General features: G+C 46.5%; 1 protein-coding gene across 6 annotated transcripts in view; it reads left to right on the top strand.

Annotated features, from left to right (window-relative positions):
• The window catches only part of Foxn3 (forkhead box N3), a 379,981-nt gene that overhangs the window by 152,256 nt on the left and 203,291 nt on the right, over positions 1–24,434 (top strand). For 4 of the 6 annotated variants that reach the window (XM_076849759.2, XM_076849763.2, XM_076849764.2 and 1 more), the window contains one exon: positions 17,538–18,094. In XM_076849759.2, the coding sequence (XP_076705874.2) occupies positions 17,552–18,094 (543 nt within the window). In that variant the 5' untranslated portion in view covers positions 17,538–17,551. Of the gene's footprint in view, positions 1–6,911; positions 6,977–13,452; positions 13,587–17,537; positions 18,095–24,434 lie in introns of those variants that run through there. The other 2 variants (XM_077109127.1, XM_076849760.2) reach the window with 2 other exon arrangements.

Genomic DNA, 24,434 nt, shown 5'->3' on the forward strand with positions numbered 1-24,434 from the left:
AAAAGCTGTGAAGAAGAAGCCTCAGAGGTAGTTTACCAGCAGCAAATTATATTCTGTGATCTAGGGAAATATATCTTGGAGAACATCAATAGATAGAAGAGCACCGTGGGTAAAAAGGTATGCTCTGTAGGCAAAGACTCATGGTATCTGTATTCATCTGCTTTACTTATTACTATCACAAAATACCTGAGGCAGTCTACTTATGAAGAAAAGAGGTTTATTTAGCTCACTGTATTGAAGGTTGAAAGTCCCCACAGTGTGGTAAAGGTTCTAGCTGGGGCTCCCTTGTGGCTGGGTCACATCATGATAGATGACGATAGTGGGAACAAGTGATTAAATTGACAAATAGGAGCTAGCACACTGCAAGGGCAGGGGGACAATTCTCTCTCAAGAACTACCAATGGTTGGCTGGATAATGACTATAATCCCTTCCCACAGACAGTGCCCTCGATGACCTATGGGTCCCTCCAGGCTGCAGCTCTTAAAATTCCCATCAGCTCCCACCTCTCCGCACTGAGGACCAAGCAGGGACCCTGAGGGAACAAATCATACCCAACCACAGCAGGGTCTTAACTTTTCATCTTATCCCTGCCACCTGTTGACCACTGGCAAATGACTGAACTTCTTTAAGCCTCAGTATCCTCATCTGTCAGTGAGGACTCCAGCACCTAGTTGAAGGTGACATAAACAGCACAGTTAGAACTCTTCGCATGGTATCTGGCACATGGGGAGCACTGGAGAGCACTGGAGAGCTTTCGCTGTGTGTTCTGTAGTTCTTGGGATTGCATTACTTGGGTACTTGGTATTTGTTGTTTTGACTGTCCTGGTTTGAGCATCTTGGATGCCCCCAGGCAAAATTGACATCATCTTTGGTCCTCCCTTGGGAAATTAGGAGGAAGGCAGTTGGTGTGAAAACAGTCTCTGGGCCTGCCAGGTTCTCACCAAGGAAGGGAGAGGGGACCCTGCCTGTCAGACATGCTGCCAGGAAGGACAGGACCTGTGGCTCGGTTTCAAAGCAATATTTTGTCCACACCCTTCCGCAGAGAGGTGATAGCAATCTGGTTGGTGGAGAGTCACGGAGCAGCTGTGGCTTTAACAGGATGCTGCTTAAGACTCCCATTTCTTTGGTTGGAATTGTATTTTTACACCACATTTGATTAAAAAAACAAAACAAACAAACAAACAAACAAACAAAAAACCCAACACCATGCCTATGTAGTAACAGAGAAGTTCCACCCAATTTCACACCTGTAATCCCAGCAGTTTGGGAGGCTAAGGCAGGAAGATCACAGGTTGGAAGGCAGCCTCAGCAACTTAGTGAGGCTATAAGCAACCTAGTGAGATCCATCTCAAAATAAAAAAAAAAATAAAAAGGGCTGGGGATGTGGCTCAGTAGTTAAGCACCCCTGGGTTCAATCCCTGCTATCTAAATAAGTAAATAAATCAAAATGAAAAATAAATAAAAACTATCAAAACAGAAGAGAACCAAAAACAACTGCAAGAGAACCCAAAACAACTCTTGCAGAGGCCCCAAAGAATAGCTTCTTATTAGCTCCAGAAACATGGATTTAAAAAAAAAAAAGAAAGAAAAAGAAAAAACCCACAATGCTAAACATGTGGAGACCATCCAGATTGCTGTCAGGGGGTGGCAAAGTGCTTTGCTATAAATATTGCAGGACTCCTTCTTCTTCTTCTTCTTCTTCTTCTTTTTTTTTTTTTTTTGCTTTGCATTTCAGGCAACATAAATGGCTGGATAAACCTTTAGTTCATGTGCAAGAAACTGCGAAAACAATGTGAAAGGTTTTCCTTAAATGGAGACACTTTGGCCCAGGCTCAGGGTGAAGTCAAGGCTCGGGCCGAATTTACCACCCAAGTATTATTTCTCATACCTTTAGCAGGAGCCCTGGCCCAGGACCATTCATCCCCAACCCCCTCCGGTGTCATCTCGAGGTGTGTGCAGGGCACATTCAGCTCCAAACTTTTCTGCTTTCACTTTTGATTAGTTGGAACCTCCATCTGGTGGTATTTGAATATGACTGTTTTCTGTGGCTTTTGTGTGGCTCCTTTTCAAAGTATTCAAAGCAGTTTAAAAATAATGTTCAGCGATCTGACCAAGCGCTAATGTAAGTACTTATTTGGAGACTATTTTTTTAAAAAAATCTAATAAATATATTTGCAACTATTAACTCTATGATGTCTTGAAAATAATAACATTAAAAAAAAAGATTTGAAATATTTGGCTGCTCAGCCATGGCTGTAATGCTTTCAGAAGCGACAGTAGTAGCAAATGGCCCCATTTATAAAAACAGAAGAGCTAAAATTATTTAATATTACACAGGAAACTGAAAGTAATGTGTAGCAACGTGGTGAGTTTTCAACAAGCCTGCTGCTGAGTTTCTCTGTGCTGAAAAAGTCTGATTGAGACATTTCTTCTTTTATTCATTTAAAAGCATATGTTTTCATGAAAATATTAACCAGGGCATGCCCATTGGAAGCAGGTTTTGAATCCTGCCGTTTTGAAGCAACCTGTTTCCACTAGAACCAAAGGAAATTTGGAAGCAAATTAAAAACCTCTCAAAGAGTGAAAAATGCTTTGCACTTTTGTTTCGCCTTTGTGTGCGGCTGTCACTTATCCAACATGTGCATATGAATATTCTTTCTGAAGACCTGGGCTTCATTTTAAGGTCAGCCTTCAATTTCTAGAGAATATAATTTGCTGCTATTTTTAGAGCATCATGATTGCTGGTAATAACTAATGGGGGAAAAAAAAACCAACAGAGAAATAAATGTGTAACAGCTGTGTCTGCTTAAATTTGATTAAAGGCAGTAGAAAAAAAAGTAAACAGAAGAATACTGTGACAATAGACGAGGGAGAGACAAGTATCCCTTTCATTGTGAGAAGTTTTACAGACAAAACTTGCTGTACTTCGCAGGGCCGCCGTGTCTGTGTTTAAAGTTTACTTTACTGTTTGTCTGGAGTGGGATCAGTGTTGTAGTGAATAATTTATAGCCAGCATGAATGAGCTCATTAGTCACCTTTTCAGACTTTAAATGAGTTTTGTGGTTGTCATTACTCGAGCCTTCTGTTCAGCCGCGGAGCAAAATGACAGTTTGGCAGTTGGCTGTTCCCCTTCAGGTCTGCGCTGACTTTTGTATTTTGTTGAGGCTTTTCCTTTCTTAGCCTGTGCTGTGGGCCAGGAACCCTCACATTTCAGTTGCCTCTTTGCACCCCAAGTTTAAATGAGAGGTTTGGGGAGAAGAATCACTGGGTTGTGTCTGCCAGAGAGAATAAAGAGGATGAAATGAGCTTTCTCCAGCAAACTATATTAGTTATTTCTTTGGTGCTCCGTTTGATGATTCAAGTTACTCAAAAGCAAAAATCAAGCCGGCCGTCCTCAAGCATTTGGGGAACCAGGTTGTCACAGGTGGTGGGTGTTGGGGGCAGGGGATGTCATGGGAGTTTGAGGAGAAGGATGTTTCAGAGTAAGTTTGAATTGTTTTGATTCTGACCGTCAATAGGATGTGGGGGAAGAAACAGTCTATAGCAAGTCCTGCTGGGTTAGATTCTCAAGGCCACAGGAAAAGCATATTGTTCCTACAAAGGGATGGACAAGAAGCACTTTCAAGGGGCTGGAGGTGTAGTTCAGGGGTGGTGGAGCTCTTGCCTAACGTGTGTGAGGCTCTGGGTTCAAGTCCTGCAAAAACGGGGTGGGGGAAGGCTTTTCAGTCTTTCAAGATCCCAGCTAACATGGAGGTCCAGGATCACCGGGAATGGCTGTTACGCCACCCCCGTCTCTTCATCTACCCAGCACAGACCTCAACAAGAAAGTGAGCTGTTGCATTGGCCTCCTCCTCCCAGTGTCTTTGGCTGGGAGGCTGCTATCTGAGGAAGACTGGCCTAGGTGCACCAGTTACAGGTGGGATTCCTTTGGAGATGATGTTCCAAGGTCTCTCCCTCCCTTTGAACCTGAAGCTGGCCTGGGGCAGCTTCCAGAGAGCTCTGACGTTCACTCCCTGGGAATGGGCCCCATCAGGAAGTCCAGGACACCTTGACCTGCTCAACTTGGTCTGTGGGTAACCCCTGTGGACACACTGATGTTTTCCAAGGATACTTCGGCCGAGTCTCTGGGCCTTTGTTTTGAGGTTCCTCTGACATTTTCTATGAGCAACAGGCACTAATGGTTGCCGTCACCAATGTGGGCAGCACCCCTTTCCGGGATCCATATTGTTAGACAGCTGGCCTAGTGCTGTGTGAGGCATGTAGAAAAGATGTTCAATATTCCTCTTTGGAAGAAATGCCAACTTAAAAAGGACGCCTGGTTGTTTGGGGGCCAAATCGTTGAAACCAGTCAGAGTCACATGGCTTTGAGTACAGAGAAATGAGGTGCTGTTGGATGCACCCACAGACAGAGTTAGCAATCCATTTGGCTACTTCCTTTCCAGCCCCCACCCTTATGCGACTGAGCATGCACTCATGCCTCATAATTTATGGGCACGTTTTGCTTGCACCTGAATCTCAATATTAAAGACACAGGGAAGGTTGGGGGTGCAGCTCAGCAGTAGAACACATGCAAGAGTATGTCCAAGTCCCTGGGTACCATCCCCAGGAAAATAAATAAATAAACAAACAAACAAATACATAAATGCACAAGAGACCCTATTTTGAGAAGTGATGGGATTTCAAAACCTAAAACTCGGGTGAACTTTACCATCTAACTGAGTGGAGACTTCAGGTTTGACTGTTGTAATAAGTTGAGTTGCTAATCTCCAAAAGGGAACTTGCTACAGCAGGGAAATATGTTGGTAGTATTTTTATCTGTGTACTGTTTCCCGGAGAGTTTATCCAATTTGGAGCTTTTGCTTTCTTTGAAAAAGACTCATGGAAAGATGGATTGTTTTTTCTTTCACATCCCTCTAAAAAAGCAAAGTGAGAGAAGTCGCTTCTTGGCATGGGTGACTGGGGCAGACTTAGCTGCCGAAACCCACGAGACCAAGGTACTTGGCAGGCTCACTGGAGGGAGAAAGGAAAACAGGCCAGACTCCTACAGACACCGCAGGGGGAAGGGTTGATGAGGCTACTCATCTTTGATCTGTGGAGTTAGTAGATACAGGCTTGAGAGGGGTACACTTTCTTGGGGAAGCGGTAGATATTTTTTATTACCACCTTGCCGCATGTAGTGAGCAGAAGGCAAGTGCAGGGCAGGGGCCTTGCCTTGCATGCCACTTACAGTGTGTTTGATGTTCACTTCCCAGTTGATTATGTATGTGTGTGTGCGAGTGCGTGTGCGTGGTACTGGGGATTGAGTCCAGGGGTGCTCTACCACTGAGCCACATCCCCAGCTCTTTTTCTTTTTCTTTTGAGACAGAGTTTCACTAAGTTGCTGGCCTTGAACTTGCTATCCTCCTGCCTCAGCTTCTGGGTTCAGCCTTCAAGTTGCTTGGGGTTATGGGCATTTGTTGCCACGCTGGTCCCCAAACTCTTAGTTTATGAACTATTTGCAAATTGGTTCATACACCGAGTCTATGAGATTGAGAAAACGATTTCAGAAAGGGAAAGTTTTACTAAAGACCCCTGAACAGTGCAGATACACGGGAAGCCAGGGAACACGGCCACGGTGGCCCACATAAGGTAATAACAGGCCTCTAACCTCTCACCTGGGCAATTTCCAAATTTTCAGGGTTTTAAACAATGCCCCAGCAAACACCTTCCTAAATACATTGTTGCACCCTTCTGTTCATTTATTGCATACATCTTTGTTGTCTTCTGTGCCACGGGGGGCCCTAGCATTAACGTAGGTGCACAATGCTGAGTGAAATGGGCTTCAGGAGGTTTTCCTTCCTGGGGTAGGCAGTCTGGTGGGAAAGCTAACTGCCCTGTTATGGTCTTGCTCCAGGATAAATTCCTACAAGTTGGCAATTGAGGATCAATGAGCAGGTTCATTTAAATTTTAATCCATTTTGTCAGCCTGCCCTTGTGTAGAGTCTCATCAAGCCACTATCCGGTGCCACCAGTGCCCACATTGGCATGGGAATTCCTTTTAAGTCTGGGCCAATCTGATAGATGAGAGGAGATACACAATTGCTTTAATTTGCATTTCTTTGATTTTTTTTTTTTTTTTTTACTGAGGTTGAGCATCTTTCTATGGGCCTATTTCCATTTTTGTGTCTCTTTTTGTGAATTTGCTCTTATGCTTATTAAGGTGATAATTTCTTTTTCTTATTAAGTTGTAAGAGTTATAAATGAAAAGTATCAACCCATTTTCTTTTCTAGCAAATATTTACTCTTTTTGTCTTTTACTTTACTTATGATCCCGGATATTACACACATATTCTAAATTGTTATGCAAATGTGTCAGTGTTTTCCTTTTTATTTATTTACTTGCCCAAATTAGTCTACTAATTAGTGTACCAGAGCACCATTTTATATTCCTTACAAATATTAATTCATCTTCAGCACAACTCTATGAAATGTTGGTATAGTTTGGACCCAGAATGTCCCCCAAAGGCTTATGGATTAAGGCTCCGTCTGCAGGGTGGTGCGTTGGGAGGTGCTGAGAGCTTTAAAGGTAGTAAGTACCTAGTGAGAGGTCTTGAGGTCCCCAGGCATGTGCCCCTGATGGGGACTGTGGCCCTCTGGTCCCTTCACTTTCTCTTTTGCTTCTTGGCTGTGAGAAGAGGGGTTTTGCTCCACCACATGCTCCCACCATGATGTGCTGTCTCTCCACGAACCCACAGCATCAGGGCCTCCTGATCCTGGACTTGAACCTCCAAAACTTTAAGCCCCAAATAAACCTCATCTTTTTATAAGTTAATCATCTCGGGCATTTTGTTATACTGATAAAAAGTTCACCAATACAGGTGGGTATTGTTATCTTCTCCATCCCCATTTTTTTTTTTTTTTTTTTTTTAAGGTACAACAATTAGGTAAAGAGAAGGAAATTAAGGATCCTGACTAAGGCCTTCTAGCCAGTAAGAGGTAAGTCTGAGCATAAACCTAGCCAGTATCTCCCTGCTAGGCCACAGCACCTCTGCTCTTGGTATTAGGCATGGCGTGTGTTTCTTTCTTTGTGGTGTTATGCTCAAATTTGGGACCCCCAAAAGACCACCAGAGACCAAGATCGATGTAAGCAGCAAAGAGGTGTTTATTGCGAGCTAGCTCGGTCCTCCGCATGCACACAGCAACTGGTGACACTGAGAGGCCCCCAGCCCAGGGTTTGCAGCAGTTTTATACGCTCTTTGGAGAGGGCAGGGACCCCACATACATCATAGCATCTCTTAGCAAATCATCACACACCGCGGGAAAATCAAATAACAACTCTAAAACATGATTAGCACATTCACTGGCGGGAACAAGTTGGGTAGGGGTGATTGGTATACTACAAGAAGGGGATTCGTTTGAACTGATTGGTTTAAGCCAAAAGGGGTGTTTGTGCTGAACTACATGGTTTCCCAGCACATTATCAACCACCACAAACTACTGAGAGGGTCATCTGGCATCCCAGGTATTTCCCTGTCTCATGCTGATTGGTGGCTGCTAGGGGGCTGCTATGGATCCCCACCTAGCCTGACTGAGTCAGGGACACCTGGCGCAGCAGATCTCTCCTGTTATTTGTAGATAAACAACTTAGCAGGGTGGGAATGTCCCTAGGAGTGCTCTGTGGGTCTTTCCAAGGACACGGGTCAGCCCCCTTCCTTGGACAGGCTTAGCTCTGAGGTAGAGGCTGATTTCTCAGTGGTTGCTTCATACATGCTTGCCTGTCTCCACGCTGATGGCTTATGTCACACTGTATTTCTCCTGGTTCCTTCTAACTCTCTTCCATCAGTACCGGTCATAGAGTCACTAGATGCTTAATAAATACTTGTTGACTAAATGAGTTGATTAAGTCTGGATTTCAGATCATCTGCTCACACTTTTGTTTATGGTCAGAGGAGCTGGCAGGTTCTGTATTTCTATTTTGCCTCCAGCAGGTGACCAGACAAGCCCAGGTCTGACTGGGGCCCCGAGTTCCTGAGCTTCACTCCACCTGCTCAGCTCTACTTTCCCTCACTCCCCACCCCTTATCCCCTCCTGGAGCCAGCCTTGGGGCTCTTCTTCCTACTGGAGAAATTCTAAGAAGACAGACGTTCCCAGACCTCACCCTTCAGAATCGTGGTAAACACCAAGAGACACCAAAAGAAAACATCCTCCCAGAGAGGGTGACCAGCTGGCCACTTGATGGCCAACCCTTCCAGCTCCCTGAGAGGTTCCAGGTCTGTCTCTTCTCCACAGAAGGAAAAGAAATGAGGGTCTTTTTGAAGCCTGACAAATGGCATTCTCATACATTATCTCAAAGAGACTCTGGGTCAACCCATGATAAAAGAGTTATCTTTGACTTTAATCTCTTCCTTTCTTCTCACATTCAATCATTTGACAGATCCTCTTGGTTCTTCCTTTGAAGACTCTCATGCATTCATTTTTTCCAGTCTTACCCATTTTTTTTTTCCCCTAGAATTCAGGGGATTTCAAAGTGTACTTCCCAGACCCTCAGCAGCCCTTGAGAGCTTTTTAGAGATGCAAATTCTCAAACCCCAGCCTAGACCTTCTGAACCAGAAATTCTGGGGATGGGGGCCAGGGAGTGGTATTTGAATCATCCCTCTAGGTGATTCTGATGCACAGTCAAGTGTGGGAAGCACTGCTCTGATAGAAAGGCCACCTTACCACTAGAACCTTATAAAAGGTGATGGGCATTCACTGCAGAAAATTTGGAAAGTATAAAGAAATACAAAGAAAAAAAATTACCTATAGCTGTCAGAGGAAGGGGACTACCTATTTACCATTTTCTTCCCGGATTTTCTAAAAATACATTTAAAAATTAAAAAAACAATCCTCCTTCCCTTTGATTTGGTGGCAGGATATCAAACCCAGAGCCTCCAGCACACTAAGCACGCGATCTACCACTGAGCTCCACCCTTAGCCCTGTCTTTCCCTTTTGTGTGGATCACTGCAGTCATTTCTGAGTTCTTCTGTCAGCTTTTGCTCCTCCATTTTCTCCTTTACTCTCCCCTTGGGTCCACCATTCCCATTCATCTTTTGAATTCTATTTCTCATACTATAACTTCTGGGCCGAAAAATATCCAGCAAGCTCCTTCACTCTGCAAACTTAGTGCCTGGGAACCTCTCAATACTGGTAATTCCAGGGGTTTTGTGGTAGGATGCTTGCACACTTACCAAAAATCTGTGTGCTCCATAGGGACAAAGACCCCGGATCTCTGGCCCTCAGTGCAATGTCACGTAATTGGTAAACAGTGAATGATGGCATCTTCTAATAGTTAAGTCATATTTGATAAATCTGTCATCCATTCCTTCTACCCGGAATAGCAGTTTATAAGCAGGATCATCTCGTAGTACTTTCTCAAAGTGCTCATGCCTGGGTCCTATCCTAGGAGATTGGACCTAGGAGGTGTGGCTTCTTGGGTAGTTCTAATGGGCATCTCCAGTTGAGAAGCTTAGGTCTAGAATAGTCATTCTGGGGCTGGGGTTGTGACTCAGTGGCAGAGAGCTTGCCTAGCCTGCGTGAGGAGGCACTGGGTTCGATCCTCAGCACCACATAAAAACAAAATAATGTGCCCACCTAAAACTAAAAAAATACATAAGTAAATAAATATTAAAAAAAGAAGAGTCATTCTGCAGTTCCATAGGTCAAATGCCATCTTTATTAGATATCTTTATTAGATATACAGATATAGATATCTGTTCAAAGTCATCTCCCCTTCCTTTCCCAGGCCTGTTGTATCAGATGCCCCATCATACCCCTTGTCTCAGCTGTCAGGAGAAGGCAGAATCACCTGACTCAGACTAGACCAATCAGATTATTTCCCTGAGAATTTAAATGATGTACTGGAAAACCTGAGGTCCTCTAGAGATGGTGGGTGCTAAAAGTCAGAAGGCTCCAAGACTTAGCACTGCTGTCCACCTGTGGCTATCAGCAAGGAAGCCCACCTGCAGGGAGAAGAGTGGAGCAATATATAGGAAGGAAACAGGAAAGACATGGTTTCAGAGGGAAAGAGATGGAGAGAAAAATTTCCTGATGATTGTCCAGTTCCACACAGCCAGATCTGCTGCCTGCTCTGGGCTTCCTCTCATGTAACCCCCTGCCTGTTTTTTTCCAGTACTAGAGATTGAACCCGGGGTGCTCTATCACTGAGCTGCATCGCCAGCTCTTTTTATTTTTAACTTTGACACAGGGTCTCAATAAGTTGTTGAGGCTGGACTTGAACTTGTGATTCTCCTCCTTTAGTCCCTTGAGTTGCAGGGATTACAGGTATGCACCACTGCCTCTGGTTTATGTATCCTTTAGAGTTTGTTTGAAGGATTCCGGACAAGTAGCCCCTCTTTCCAGACCTGCCCGAGTTTTCCCCATTCTTGCAAGTCTCTTGAGTCCTCCCATCCACAGAAAGTGATCATTGCTTATCCACTTAGTTGTTCCTGCCTCTTAACCATCCCATAAATAAATCATGAAGGAAGAATCGAGCCCCATAAGGATTGGAGTTGAATGAGCTATCATTCAGGCCTCTGACTTCCCAAATACTTATGTGCTCTCCGGCCTGTGGCCAGAAGGGACTACAGAATGCTCCATCAAATCCCCAATCAGGAAATAAGTATTTCCCAAAGTGAGTTCCAGGGCACACATAGGATTCTACTGTCAAACGTGCTTGTGAAACAGTGGTTTCAAATGGTTCCACTTGGTTGGCACTTCTCGGGGGTGGGCTAGGATACATAAGGGTATTTTTGAATGTTCATAAGGAGCATTGAGAATGAGGCAGTTCCTGAATGAATCTGGCCCCTGCACCCTATGGCAGGAAGTGTATCCCAGCGTTTACTCTAAAGTCCACTGTGGCTTGCAGCAAAGTTCTGGCCCCCCTGTTTCAGACAGAGAGACCAGGAGATATGTGTTCCTTGCATTTCAGGCAGGGCTGGCTCACCACTTTCTTTCTTTCTTTTTAAAAATATATTCTTTAGTTATAGTTGGACACACATAGTTTTATGTGGTGCTGAGGATCGAACCCAGTGCCTTGTATGTGCTCGGCGAGTGCTCCACCGCTGAGCTACAACTCCAGCCCTTACCACTTTCTTTTCAGAGTGACATCTTTTACATCTCTTGCAACATCAGTAATGGGAGAGGGAAATTAAGAAATATGTTAGCGAATGCAAGAAACCAAAAACCCACAGAGGGACAGAAAGGCAAGCTCTTGAAGGCAGCTCACCTCACCTTTCTCCCCCCTCTGCCATGGCTTCTTAGGGCCCAAGCTTGCTATGTATGTTCAATTTTTGTCACCTGGGATGATGTGTTCAGATTCTAGAAGCTAAGAGCTTGTACAGAGTTTTAAGAATGACATATTTTGTGCTCACATCACCTCTTTTTGAACTCAGGAAGGACTGGGGTGAAAATCATCAGTCTCTTGTAGCTGTGTTTCTAGCTAGTCTTTCCATCTGTAGTGTGAGTGTGCTGGAGGGTTGGGAAGTTTAGGAGCTGGAGATTGAAAGGGGGGATGGAAGGCCAGCAAGGAGCTGGGACAAAAGTCTCTGCCCAAAGAGGCTTGGACAAAGGTTCATAAAGTCAGCTCTGATGATCCTCTGTTGGTGATTAAGTACACTCAAGTGACGTGCAGATGGAAGGGTGGGACCTGTAGTATTCAGAGCCACTGAGACTGACTTTGTCTCGTCTCTGCTTTGGTTGCCAGTTCCCACCCTTACAATCTCTGGTCTGAGACCTCAGCGATGACCTAATTTGTCTTTCCCCCACCCCCAACCTTTACTTGGTGACTCTGGGTTGGTCACCTCAAGTGCTCAGTGATAAAAAGGGTGGGGCTGGATGACCTCGGGCCACCCTGAGCCTCCACCTCTGTCTGAATGGTCTCCAGAGTGCTGGGAAGTAAAGAGGTCTGGGTGAGTCTGAAAGGCATGCTTTTGGTATGGACTCGCCACCCATGATCTTGAAGGTTTGTTTTAGGGTGGCTCTCTGATGGGGTTTCCTTATATTTTGAAACAAACTTTTCAGAAATCTCCTGGTATTTCCCTCCACTCCTCTTCCCTCCTCATTTTGGCTAAGTTGGTACTGCCTGTAGAGGGGTTTCCCAAGGCTGGTTTCTCCGTAGTTTTCCAATAGCTCACAATGGCCTTCCACCGGCTCAGGTGAGCTCAGTCAGGTGGGGGTGGCAGGAGAAGTGCCCCGTGTTGATTCTCTGTAGAGGAACCTACCAGTTTAGCTACCTGGGAGAGATGTGCAATCATATTTTTATTTATGTCACCAGCAGGGTGTCCTGTTGGACTCTCTGCTTTCATCCTCTCCAAAGGCAGCTGGTTGATGTGGCCTTAACAGTGGGTGGCCATTCTCTGCAGGTGCCTGGAGACTTGGAGAGGTGACTGCGCAGTTTGCTGGGTGGCTTGCAAATTGTGGGTCCGGTTCTAGGAAGCTCATAATGAAGACGTGACTTGTTTTCGCTCCAGGCCTACAAGTCAGCAGGGGCTTGAGTTCAACCCACTAGAGAGGCCCCACACCATGGCCTTTAGGGCCCGCCTCTTGGTCTGTAATGGCCACCCTCCCTTCCCTGGCAGATACTTGGTCACCTGGGCTGGAGCTAGGATGCCTTTCTTCCGGGGGCATGGGGTGCATGCTGGAGGAGGGTTCGGGCGGCCCTGGGAGCTCTGCCTAGACGCAGTAGTTGAGAGAAGTGGAATCTCCTCACCATCACAAGCCTCGCTCTCATCGTAATTCTTTTTATTTTTACTTTCGAGCCTTGTAAGGCATGCGGATGGGGTAGGAGCGTTCCGGCGACACGTTGCCAGCTGTGCACCGCCGGCCCGCCCGTACGGCCAGAGCCAGGGGAGGGGAGAGGCCACGCGCCGCCCGCCCCACCTGTCCCACTGCCCACGGCCGCAGCTGTCCCTGGTCGCCGAGCCCACGCCGACCTGCTCCGTCCAGCGGTGAGGCAGAAGATGAGTCCGTGCAGCCCAGCCAGGCCGAGGCCCGGACTGCGCTTGTGGCGCTGTGGGGCGCGGGGCCCAGGACAGGCCAAGGCGCCGGGGGACGCGAGGGGCCGCCCGGGTGGGTCCGCGCCCAGCGCCCCAGGCCGCCGGCGGCCCGGCCCACGTTTTCCCTCTCTCCGGCTCCCTCCGCCCCCTCGGCTCCGTCCCTCCCCTCGGCTCTCCTCCCTCCCCGCGCTTCCCCTCCTCCTGCCTGGTCATGTGTCGCCTTTTTTTGTTTGCAGTGGAAACAATTTCTCGCCGCTCGGCGCGCCCCGGCCCGACGCGCCGCGGCGGAGGCGAGCGGGAGGCGGGACGGGGCGGGGAGAGCGGCGGGGCCGGCGGGAGGACGCGCGGCGCGCCAGGCGGACGCCGCAGGTCCCATGCCGCGCCGCGACCCCCGCGCCCCTGCCGCCCGCACCCGCGGCCGCCCCCCGCCGCCCGCCGCCCCGGGCTCGCCGCGCCGCGCCCGCGCGTCCTTAGCGGGGCCACCAAGCGATGCCCGCTGGGCGCCCGCGAAAGTTTGTCGGCTCCGCTGAAGGGCAGCGGCGCCCCCGCGCCCCCGTGCCCCGCTCCGGCCAGGTGAGTTTGCGGCTCGCTCCCGCCGGCGCCCGAGAGCTGGGGGGACGCGGGCGGGGGACTCGTCCGAGGCGGCCCTGGAGGCTACCTCGCCGCTCTCGGAAGACGAGGGACTTCGCAGCTCTTGGGTGAGGGCCGGGTGGGGGGCCTGGCCAGGCGGGGAGATCAGAGCCCCGAGCGGGGAAGTTGCCCGGGCCGAAGAGTTTCCTGCCCCGACGTGCGGGCCGGTCCCGGTGCCCCGGTTGCCGAAAAGACCCCGGAGGCAGAGTTGGTATTGTCTGCGGGGGACCGGATTCCCGCGGCCCCGGGTCGGGGAAGGGGTGCCGATCCAGCAGAGACCCCAAGATGAGAAACAGGCTCCTAACAAAGATTCCCTCCCCCCCAAACTGTGCAAGATCGGCACCCGCCGCGAACGTCTCCCGAGACCCCCGAGGCCCGACCCCTCCTCACCCCGTCTCCTTGAAACCCGTCTTGGGTTCCGGATAAGTTGGGGGTCGGCGGGCTTTTATTGATTTGTTTTTAAGGCTCGCCACGGTGCAGCCAATAAAAGGTTTATGACATCTGACCGGCAGTGAAGGTATGCGAGCTCCCAATTGCCCAGGGTGCGCGGAGAAGAGCAGTTTCCCCGTTGCCTGGCAACGCCGCTGATTGACTCGGGAAGCAGCCAATGGCCGCTTCCGCTGGTCCCCTTGAAATGTTTTTGACAAGTACAGTAGACCTGAGTGGAGCGCGTGCGTGCGTGCGCGCGCAGGGCGGCGGGGGGGGGGGTCCCCGGGCCCCCAAACTCCAGACTGCCCAGCTTCACTCGGCAAGAATTTCTCAACTTTTTAAAGTTCACATGGAACATCTGTTCAGAGCTGGGCCATAACGTCTTTGTCAGTTCTTTGGAGACGTTCTGATACCAGGCAAGAAACTCAGCTTTCCTGCTACATTCTCTTCGTTAAAAAAAAAAAAAAATAAGTAAAAAAGGAAACAAAATACAAAAAGTGTGTGTGTGTGTGTGTGTGTGTGTGTGTGTGTGTGTGTTGTAGAGGGAATGTAACCAATAACAAGCCTAAAAAGTTGTAAGGAGGTCACTAGTGAAAACTCTTTGCGAATCTGGTGAGCAACCTTATTGGCAGCAGATTAAAAATGTTTGCTTAACTGTGGGCTCACATGATCCAGACTCCCCCCCCCTCCACAAAATAGGAGGAAAAAAAGATTTGGCGATTATGTAGCGTATAATAATGGAAAACTCCTCAGCTGTGGTTTCTGGGAACTGGGTTTTTTCTTTTCTTTTTCTTTTTCTTTTTTTTTTTTTTAACACGAACTAGTGATCAGCAGCCATCCATACTGTTACTATAAAATGAGAGATTTATTGGGATGCAGTTAACAGAGAGTCTGTGGGGAGCACAAAGCAGACAAATGATCCAGGGGTATGAACCCCCAAACCCTCTTTTTTTCGACAGTACCTTTTTTTTTTTTTCTAATATAACCACATTGCTTGCAGTGTTTGTTTAAAACAAAAGAAAACATGGAGAATAGCGTGTTAGTTCCTTTGGGAAGCTACTGACAAATAAGCAAATTAAAAAGAAAGAGAGCAGCGTGTTGTCATAGCAACAGTGCAATTAAATTACTTTACTGTCAGCCATGATATAATTTTCCTGTTTGGAAGCTCAGGAGACATAAAACTTTCATTTGGAGCTAAAGTTGACTTCAGTGGCTGGGGTAGATCTCCTTTGTGTCTGCTCTGTGGGTATACTGGAAATCAGGACGTTTTCTGATGGGGACTGAGGAAACTTTTGAGACAAGCTTGGCTTTGATTGGTTCATAAATAAGTTAAGAGCAATAACTGACAGAAATCTGTCATATCCCAGACTTAGAGGTACTAGCTTTTTTTTTTTTTTCTTTAGCATGTGTCATGGAGAACTCAGAGGAGCTCCCTTGTTTGACAGAAAGAAATACTCCAGTGGAGGAACCCAAGGCATCTGGTCTGTCCTGCCTGGGTTGGGCAGTGATGCCTGGTTGCAGTTTTCTCTCCTTAGAGATGGGCATCTGGCAGCAGTTCCAGAGAGCTGCCCCTCCCACCTGTCCAGCAGGTTGTCTACCTCAGGGAAGAGGGAAAGTGTTGCAGTTCACTGGTGTCCTTGGCTGGTGGTTTGCTGCCCACATATCTCTCCCTTTCTAGAAGCCCAAGCTAGAGCTTGCCCTGCTGAAGCAGCAGTTATTTCAGATGTGGTGGGAATGGACATTTAGAGGCTTAGAATAATTTTGTCTCTGCTTTTGATGTGTTCATTCATTTTTCTAGGTAAATTGTTTGATCTTTTTACTCAAGAGGAAAAAAAAAATTAAAACACTTTTCTTAATAAACTAAGCACATTGTTTGCGCAGTACAAAGGGAGGCTGGAAGACTTTTTGTTACATTTGCTGTTCTAGCTTAGGTGGAGTACTGGAGGGTTGAATGTACTTTTTATCTGTAGACGTTGTTCTGTTTGTGATTTGCCACCTCTTTATTTGTTTTTCTCATCAGATATTATTTTACTCCCTGTTCTGGGTCACTGATTAAAATGGGGAGGGCTCCGGGTGATGGGAGGGAATAGAATACTGTAACAATTTTTGTTGAATTTGTCTTCCTGCCTTGAAGCTGCCAGTTGCTCTTTCCTGACTTTTTTCCCCACAACCAGTTCCAATTTTAGTTAATGGCTTATCTTTCATTCCCACTTATTTGTCTGAAACCATTTGCTTTTGCATTCTGGGTGTGGTGTCCTAATAAAATTTAATGTGCTTCATACTCAAGTTCAAATCCACAAAATCCTTGCCATCCTCTTCTGACTTGCCAAATGTTATTAAGTTTGCAGTTTTTTTGTTTCCCCCCTTCTAACAGGGATTAAGCCCAGGGGTGCTTAACCACTGAGCCATACCTCTAACCTGCCCCCCCCACCCCCATATTTTTTAGTTGTCAATGGACCTTTATCTTTTTATATGGGGTGCTAAGAATTGAACCCAGTGCCTCACACGTGCTAGGCAAGCGCTGAACCACTGAGCCCCCACCCCAACCTCCACCCCTAGCCCTTTTTATGTTTTATTTTGAGACAGGGTCTCATTAAGTTGCTTAGGGCCTTGCAAAATTGCTGAGGCCGGCTTTGAAAAGTTTGCAATTTTTGATCATGACTTTTGGTGGGGGGGGGGGGAGGAATTGGTTAAAAGAACCCAATCAATGGTCCCTGGGGCCACAGTTTTAATTCCAAGACCCTTGTAATGATCTTTATATAGAAATGGCTGAACTTAATCTTGAATAATTGCCCTTAAATTTATATTTATTTATTTATTTTTCATTTTAGCTGGGAGCAGTGGCTGCACACCTGTTATCCCAGCTATGCTCTGGCTAGCCTGGGCAAAATAGTGAGATCTCATCTCAAAAACATAATAAAATAAATACAAATAAAATAAATGCTATAAGTGTTTTCCTTTTTTTTTTTTTTTTTTAGAAAAATAAACAGACATTGCACAAAGCCTTTTTCCTTTGTACTTATTTTGTAGTTTATCATGAAGCTCCAAAGAAATTTCCATATTATACTTTTGAGTATTATGGAGAAGGCAGGATACCAAGTAATAATTGATTTCCCCCAGGACATGGAGAGAGCCTTTGAAGGTCTAAGGGAGATGGTGAATTTCTTATCCTTTTGGTGATTTATTTGCACCTTAAAGATGGTGTAAATGTTTTCAGTGAGGTTAAGTGGTATTAGGTCACCCTGCTGTTGAAATGGTGGACTGATGTTTCTTACTAGTGTATCTCTGTGTGGTGGGTTTGTGGGTTTGTGTGGCTCAGTGTGGGAGTCATGAGGTGGTGTCCCTATGGAGCCGGCCCCAGAGAGGAGGCTGGGGTAGGCTGAGGGAGTGGGAGAATTAGGGCCTCCTCTGCCTTTGTGTTTTGAGCTTGACCAACGCCTCTTGTCTTTGCGCTCTCTCTCCCAGGAGCCTTCACGTAAATGGGTCCAGTCATGCCTGCCAGTAAGAAGCCAGAAAGCTCAGGAATTAGTGTGTCCAGTGGACTGAGTCAGTGTTACCGGGGCAGTGGTTTCTCCAAGGCCCTTCAGGAAGACGATGACCTCGACTTTTCTCTGCCTGACATCCGATTAGAAGAGGGGACCATGGAAGATGAAGAGCTGACCAACCTGAACTGGCTGCATGAGAGCAAGAACTTGCTGAAGAGCTTTGGGGAGTCGGTCCTCAGGAGTGTCAGCCCCGTCCAGGACCTGGACGACGACACCCCTCCATCCCCAGCCCACTCTGACATGCCCTATGATGCCAGGCAGAACCCCAACTGCAAGCCCCCCTACTCCTTTAGCTGCCTCATATTTATGGCCATCGAGGACTCTCCAACCAAGCGCCTGCCAGTGAAGGATATCTACAACTGGATCTTGGAACATTTTCCGTATTTTGCGAATGCACCTACTGGGTGGAAAAACTCAGTGAGACATAATTTGTCATTGAATAAGTGTTTTAAGAAAGTGGACAAAGAGAGGAGTCAGGTAAGCCTCATGTGTCTGGAACCAGTTTATGACATATTTTTTCTCCACCGAAAAGCAGCCCATATCCCCCACGTTGAAGTGTAGGGGTTTATAAATGCCTGTTTTTGTTTGTTTGTTTGTTGTTTACTTTGGCTCATTTAGGTCGTGGTGACGACTTCTGTTCCCTTAACCTTATGAGTTATGTATGTACTCTTTCGTCTTCATGCTGTCAAGAAGTTCCCGCTGATGGCCTTTCTCATACCCAGCCGTGGGTCCCAGAACCAACTGGTTCTCAGTGTCGCCCCTTCGTGTGGATGGGTCACTAGAGTTCAAACAAAGATCTGTATTCCAAGTGCACCCACTGACCATGAGGTTTCTAACTGTGAGGACATTGGCCACCAAGGTCTAGAGAAAAATTATTTTTTTTCTGAATATTAAAAAAGACCACCTCCTCAGGATTCTGGAATAAATGGACATCAAGAGATCTTGGGAGGGTACTTGAAGGTACTTGTATACTCCAAGACAAATCAGGGACATGAGTTGCCAGAGGATGTTTACGAAATCTGGAGTTTGGCAACTTTGAAACTGTGCAAAATTGGCTCAGGGTAAGGGTCCCATTACAGAAGGACTTTTAAAACAGTTGAATTTTGACTTTAAATTCTTAGCTTGGGCTTCGTGGTTGGCTAAAAGAAGACGATTTTAATAAGTTGCTTTACTTTTCTGGTAAGGAATATAATAGGTGGCGCCAGAGATAGGATCCACCCAGTGGAGAAATAAAACCTGATCTGACCTGGTGTTCTGGAAAGCCGTGTTGCCGCAGTTAAAATAAATTGCCAGAAAAAGTTTCGTCCGCAGTTTCATGTCACTATGCTTTCTAGCCCTGGTGTCCTGCTGTTCATGCGTGTTCAAGTATGGGGCCTGCGGCTGTGCGGGGTTGGGGTCTTCCATGTCTTTCTCTCCAGATACATGTTTTTGTTTCAAGTAGAATCTGGAGCCTGAGAATATTCCGCTTGTCCTTGACGTGGAAGGAGACTATGCATAAGGAGATGGGACAGCCAGGGTTCTGCTGGCTCAGGCTGGGCGCGTGTGTCTGCTCCCCCAGAATGTATGTGAGGTGGGGATGGGGACAGGGACGCGGGGTGGAGTGGTGGTGTCAGGGGGAGAAGAAGGATGTGTTCGCCACAGATCTCTGATGGGATGGAGTGTGCAGATGTGAACGTTGGTCTTCGGGGCTCTCCTTCCTCAGGTCCTTATTTTTATGTAGCTGTAACAACCTGTGTGCGAGTTTAAATGAAGGAGAAGTCCCGGGTCCGAGAAGCCCTCTCTTGTCCTCCATTATCTATTTCCTCCTTCCCTTTCTTTTTTTTTCTTCTTGGAACTGGGGATTGAACCCAGTTACACTGTACCACTGAGCTGCTTCCTCAGTACTTGTTAGTTTTTGAGACAGAGTCTTGCTAAGTTGCCTAGACTGGCCTTGGGTTTGCAATCCTCCTGCCTCAGCCTCCTGAGTGGCTGGGATTACAGGTGTGGGCTACCAAGCCTTCCCTCCATTTTTCAGGTTGGCCATTTGGAGACAGGCCTCTGGACTCCGCTCTGTTGAGTGCTTGAAGTTATTCTAGAAACTTAGGAAACTTATCTCTTCCCTATAAAGACCCAGCCTGTGAAACTAAAGGCTTCTTATTGGTGGGTCCTTATGGCAAAAAAGGGGAAGGTCTGAGCAGGCAATTCCAGACCTAGACTGTAGAGAAGGAAGTGCCCATCAGGACCTCAGCCTCTGTCACTGATAAAGCGGTGGACAGGGCTTTTAACTTGGTGTACACGATTCTGCAAGTTACAGCATTTTGCCATAATGCGGGTGCACATAAAAGTAACTCAGCAAATGCACAATCTGAAATGTTAAACACCAACTCCAAAGTGAGCTGCCAGACTGTGAGGATTATTCATCGTGGAGCCCTGGGAGCCTCAAGCTGGTGTTGGGTGGTGTGTGTTACAGCTCACCTGGAGGAACTCCCATCTACCCCCACCTCCACCCACCCCACCCTGCACTGGATTCTGGGAGTCTTGTTTTCCGGGGGTGTCAATCTGGATAAATGCAGATAGGGTTTGTTGAAAGGGCGTGGTTTTAAGGATTTGAGATTGTTAATCTTGTGAAATGTTGAGTGCTGGCTTCCTACCCATGCTGACCTGCATTGACATGTTTCTGATCAGTGCCAGTCAGTTTTGTGGTTGGGAGTTTGTTCCCAGCCTTAGTGATGCTGTGAGAACAAGGCTAGAGTTGTGTTTTTCCTCTCTCCTCTTTTCTTGGGTTACCCTGGGGCCAGCTGGTGGCTGATGAGAGGCACAACTGCCAGGTTTGCTTAGGTAACCCAGGTATGCTAAGATGTAGCCAGGTACTTCCAGGGCACTGGCCCCGGGCCGTTCACTTGTGGTTTTTCCCTGGGCTAGCTGAATAAAAGGAAAGGCATTCCCCTGATTGTTTGCCCAGGGAGAGCCCATTGGGCCGTACAGGTACACTTGTTGTTTTTTTCCGGGGAATTTTTACTTGGTGGTGGCTCCCTCCTCCTGTAAATTTCTACCTCAACACAAATACATTCAGATGTTGGTGAGAAATACATTAAATGAAGATGAACATCAGTGCCTTGCAAGTTAGTTATACCAAGTTGGCCATTCACTTTTTTTTTTTTTTTTTTGGTACTGGGGATTGAAGTTAGAGGCACTCAACTGAACTACTGGGCCCCATCCCCGGCCCTATTTTGTATTTTATTTAGAGACAGGGTCTCACTGAGTTGCTTAGTGCCTCACTGTTGCTGAGGCTGGCTTTGAACTTGCGATCCTCCTGCCTCTGCCTCCCAAGCTGCTGGGATTACAGGTGTGTGGCATCGCACCTGGTTCACTTTTTTTCTTAAATGGAGAACTTGGTTAAGCTTGGCCTAGGCAGTGAGAATGAGGAATCCTGTGTGATCTTGTCCCTGAGGGCTTGGAACCCGTACCCTGCTGAACAACTGTTTGGCTGGGCTGTTGGAGTAGGAAGGTACTAGATTGCATCAGAATCTCTGATGGTGTTTAAAAACAATGATCATTGCTCAGAGATAAATGGAGAGTTTGAGTTTGAGGTAGGCTGTGGAAAATTGGTAGTAGAGATAAGTTTTGTGGGCGTTTCTGATGTGTAGCCAGGTTTGAGAATCCCTGAACCAGGGTCCTTCTGGGTTCTCTTCAGCGCTCAGGTTTCACCAAGAACATTTTCTCATGAATAAATCAAAGAAAAAGGACGGTTTTGCTTTCATTTTTTAATCTCTTAAAAGACTTCAAAAGATAAAAGTTTTATTTTTACCTTTTTAATCATGGACATTTCTAAACATACACAGAAGTTGGGAGTGCTGGGACTCTGCACTCATCACCCCGGTGACCCTCATCCAGATTCAGCAGTTAATGAGGACCCGCCTTGCTTCATTTATTCTTTGTCGCTGCTGCTGCTGAAATATTTTGAAGCAAATTCTAGATGTCATGTCATTTTTTTCCAACATATTTTAGTGTGTGTATGAATAATTGATAATTTCTTAGACAGTCACATTGCCTGTGTCCCCAGAGCAGAAGTACCAGTTCTCTGATGTCACCTAATACTAGACCCATATTCAGATATCCCTGATTGTTTACAAAATGTTTGTTAAATTGGGGTCCAGACTCGGTTTATGAGTTGCACTTGGTTGCGATGTTTCCTTAAGGTTCTTAGTGGCCAGCACCGCTGTCCCCTGCTCCCCTTTCCGTGCCCTTGTTAAAGACATCCCTCACTTGGCCTCGTGATTTCATTTAACTGGCTTCTCTACCCCTCCCTAAAGTCTGGATCACATTCTGACTTCTGGGTCCCTCGTCCCCAAGAACGTCATGTACAGATGGTGTCATGACTGTCCTGAAGCCTGGTTGCCCTGCTCGGGGGATGCCGAGGTCAAGCCCTGGGTTCATGTGAGGTCAGCCACTCTTGACTCTGTAAAGTTCCACGTCTGCCTCTCATCTTATGGTGTCACCTGTTGATATGCTTCGCTGAAATCAATCAAGGCCATTTTAAAGTGTGGGATTATGTTTTCTGCTTTCTAAATATAGGTCTTGGTTAGGACTGGAAGGAACCAACCTCTTAGGCTACTTATAAATGAGAAATAAAATACACTTATTTTTTATACACTGAATTATAATGGCTCAGGTTTATGTGTTTCTGTTTCTGTGTTGTTTTTTTTTTTTCTTCCCCTCTTGCTGTGTTAACAAAAAACATTATTGTCATCAGAAGTTTTGTAAAGGAAACACCGCACAAAAGTATGTTCATCTTATATAGGGACAAGTGCTTTGAATATGTTTTTTTATTTTTTGTACCGGGGATTGAATTCAGGGGCACTTGACTACTGAGCCACGTCCCCAGCCCTATTTTGTATTTTATTTAGAGACAGGGTCTCACTGAGTTGCTTACTGCTTCACAGTTGCTCGGACTGGCTTTGAACTTGCAATTCTCCTGCCTCAGCCTCCCGAGCTGCTAGGGTTACAGATGTGCACCAGTACGCCTTTTGAATACATTTTTAGCTTATAAACATAGGCAACTTGGCTGAAAGAGGGCTGAACTGGAATTCCGGGTTCTAGTTTTGGTGCTGGAGGTATCTGGCTGTCCTGGGGCCTTAGTTTCCTCATCTGTAGAAGTAGAGGAGTTGATAGTTGCTCAGGAGTTTAACCTGGGTGTCTAGGTGTCAGAGGCTGTGGTGACTGACCACTGGAATCATTGTCAACAATGCAACATGGCACTGCATATTGCATTTTTTTTTTGTAGGGAGAGGATTCCAAGATTTTGTTTGCTTAGTTTAGATTTTTACATTTTTTGGGGCGGGTACTTGGGTTTGAACCCAGCACTCATACCCATTAGGCAAAAAAGCATTCTACCTCTGAGCTGAGCTACATGTCAGCCCTTTTAAAAGTTTGAGACAGGGTCTTGCTAAGTTGCCCAGGTTGGCAGCTTCAGCCTCCTTAGTTGCTGGGATTACAGGCGTGCATGCTAGCTACTTTCTTAATAGGGCCTGTGACTGACTACTGGTATTCTGGACAGTGGTGGGCCCACATGGAACATTTGCTTTGTGCTTTCCACATGCAGCATCCCATTGTTTCCTCATTATGCCCTGTGAATAGGTCCTGTTGGTTTCCTTCCTAGAGTAGATGAGGGGTTATGCTCTGAATGGTTCAGTGACTTTCTGGAAGTCACGCAGCTGGTGAGTGGCAGAATAGGAGTTCCTCCTAATTCCTTCCAGTTGCGTAGGGCATGATCTTAACCTTGGTGCTGGAGTATACCTTCTCTGTTTAGTGGTCATTGTAGGTGATCTCTATATACTTCTCGTGTGCTATGAATCTGGGCTATAGGGGAGTAAAATAACTCAAGTAGATGCTAAATTAACTCTGGAGGTGCAGGATAGACAAGAAATATAGAGAATAAATAGAGGAGATATAATAAGCGCAGAGACTCACACTATTAAGATGGGGCCAAATTCTGTCTTTGTCAATAAGTGCAAAGGTCTTGCCTTAACAGAGCACATGGTTGCCTTCTGGGCTCCTGGTTTTCAGACTCTGTCCCAGCCCCTGACTTGCAGGATCTCTGCAGCAGTTACCATCTCTTCTTCCTGGTGGATGAAGTTCTTTTTTCCCACCTGTACTGGGTGCTCATTGAACCCTTGTTGTTTTATAGTCTGAGACAAATTCTCTAAATTGCACGGCTTGCCTTTGAATTTGGAATCTTCCTGTCTTTCTTAGCCTCTGGAGTTGTTGGGATTATGTGCATGCTCTGTCACACCCAGCATTCAAAGGCAGGTGTTTTTTTTTTGGTTTTGGTGGTGCTGGGGTTTGAACCCAGGTCCTTGTGCATGCAAGGCAAGCACTCTATCAACTGAGCTACATCTCCTGCCCTCAAAGGCAGGTTTGAAAATGAGGTAGCACCTGGTGTCTGTACCCACATATGCACACTGGCCTCTGATTGCCTCTTGGAATCCAGACTGTGTTTCCTGTGACACTGATCAACATATTTATCTAAATTGGCAGTCATTTTTAGAAAGAAGAAACTTATTATTATTATTATTTGATAAACAGTTCTCTTTGAAATCAGACAGTACAGTCTGTCCCTGATGAATGAATTCTTAAGAATCGAGATTATGCAAAGATGTGATGAGGTGTAGAAGATGCTTCTGTGGTTCTGGGGTCAGTGACAGCCCAGTTCCTTGCACAGTGTCAGAGGTTGCAGTGCCAGAAGATAGGTGCCTCTTGTTCACCTGTAGTACCCCGTGCTCAGTGGATGGGCTGCTTTCTGTAATCTGTGTCCACTGTGTCACCTCAGAAGGTTGAG

The sequence above is a fragment of the Callospermophilus lateralis genome, chromosome 3, assembly GCF_048772815.1.
Source record: "Callospermophilus lateralis isolate mCalLat2 chromosome 3, mCalLat2.hap1, whole genome shotgun sequence".
Classification (NCBI taxonomy): domain Eukaryota; kingdom Metazoa; phylum Chordata; class Mammalia; order Rodentia; family Sciuridae; genus Callospermophilus; species Callospermophilus lateralis.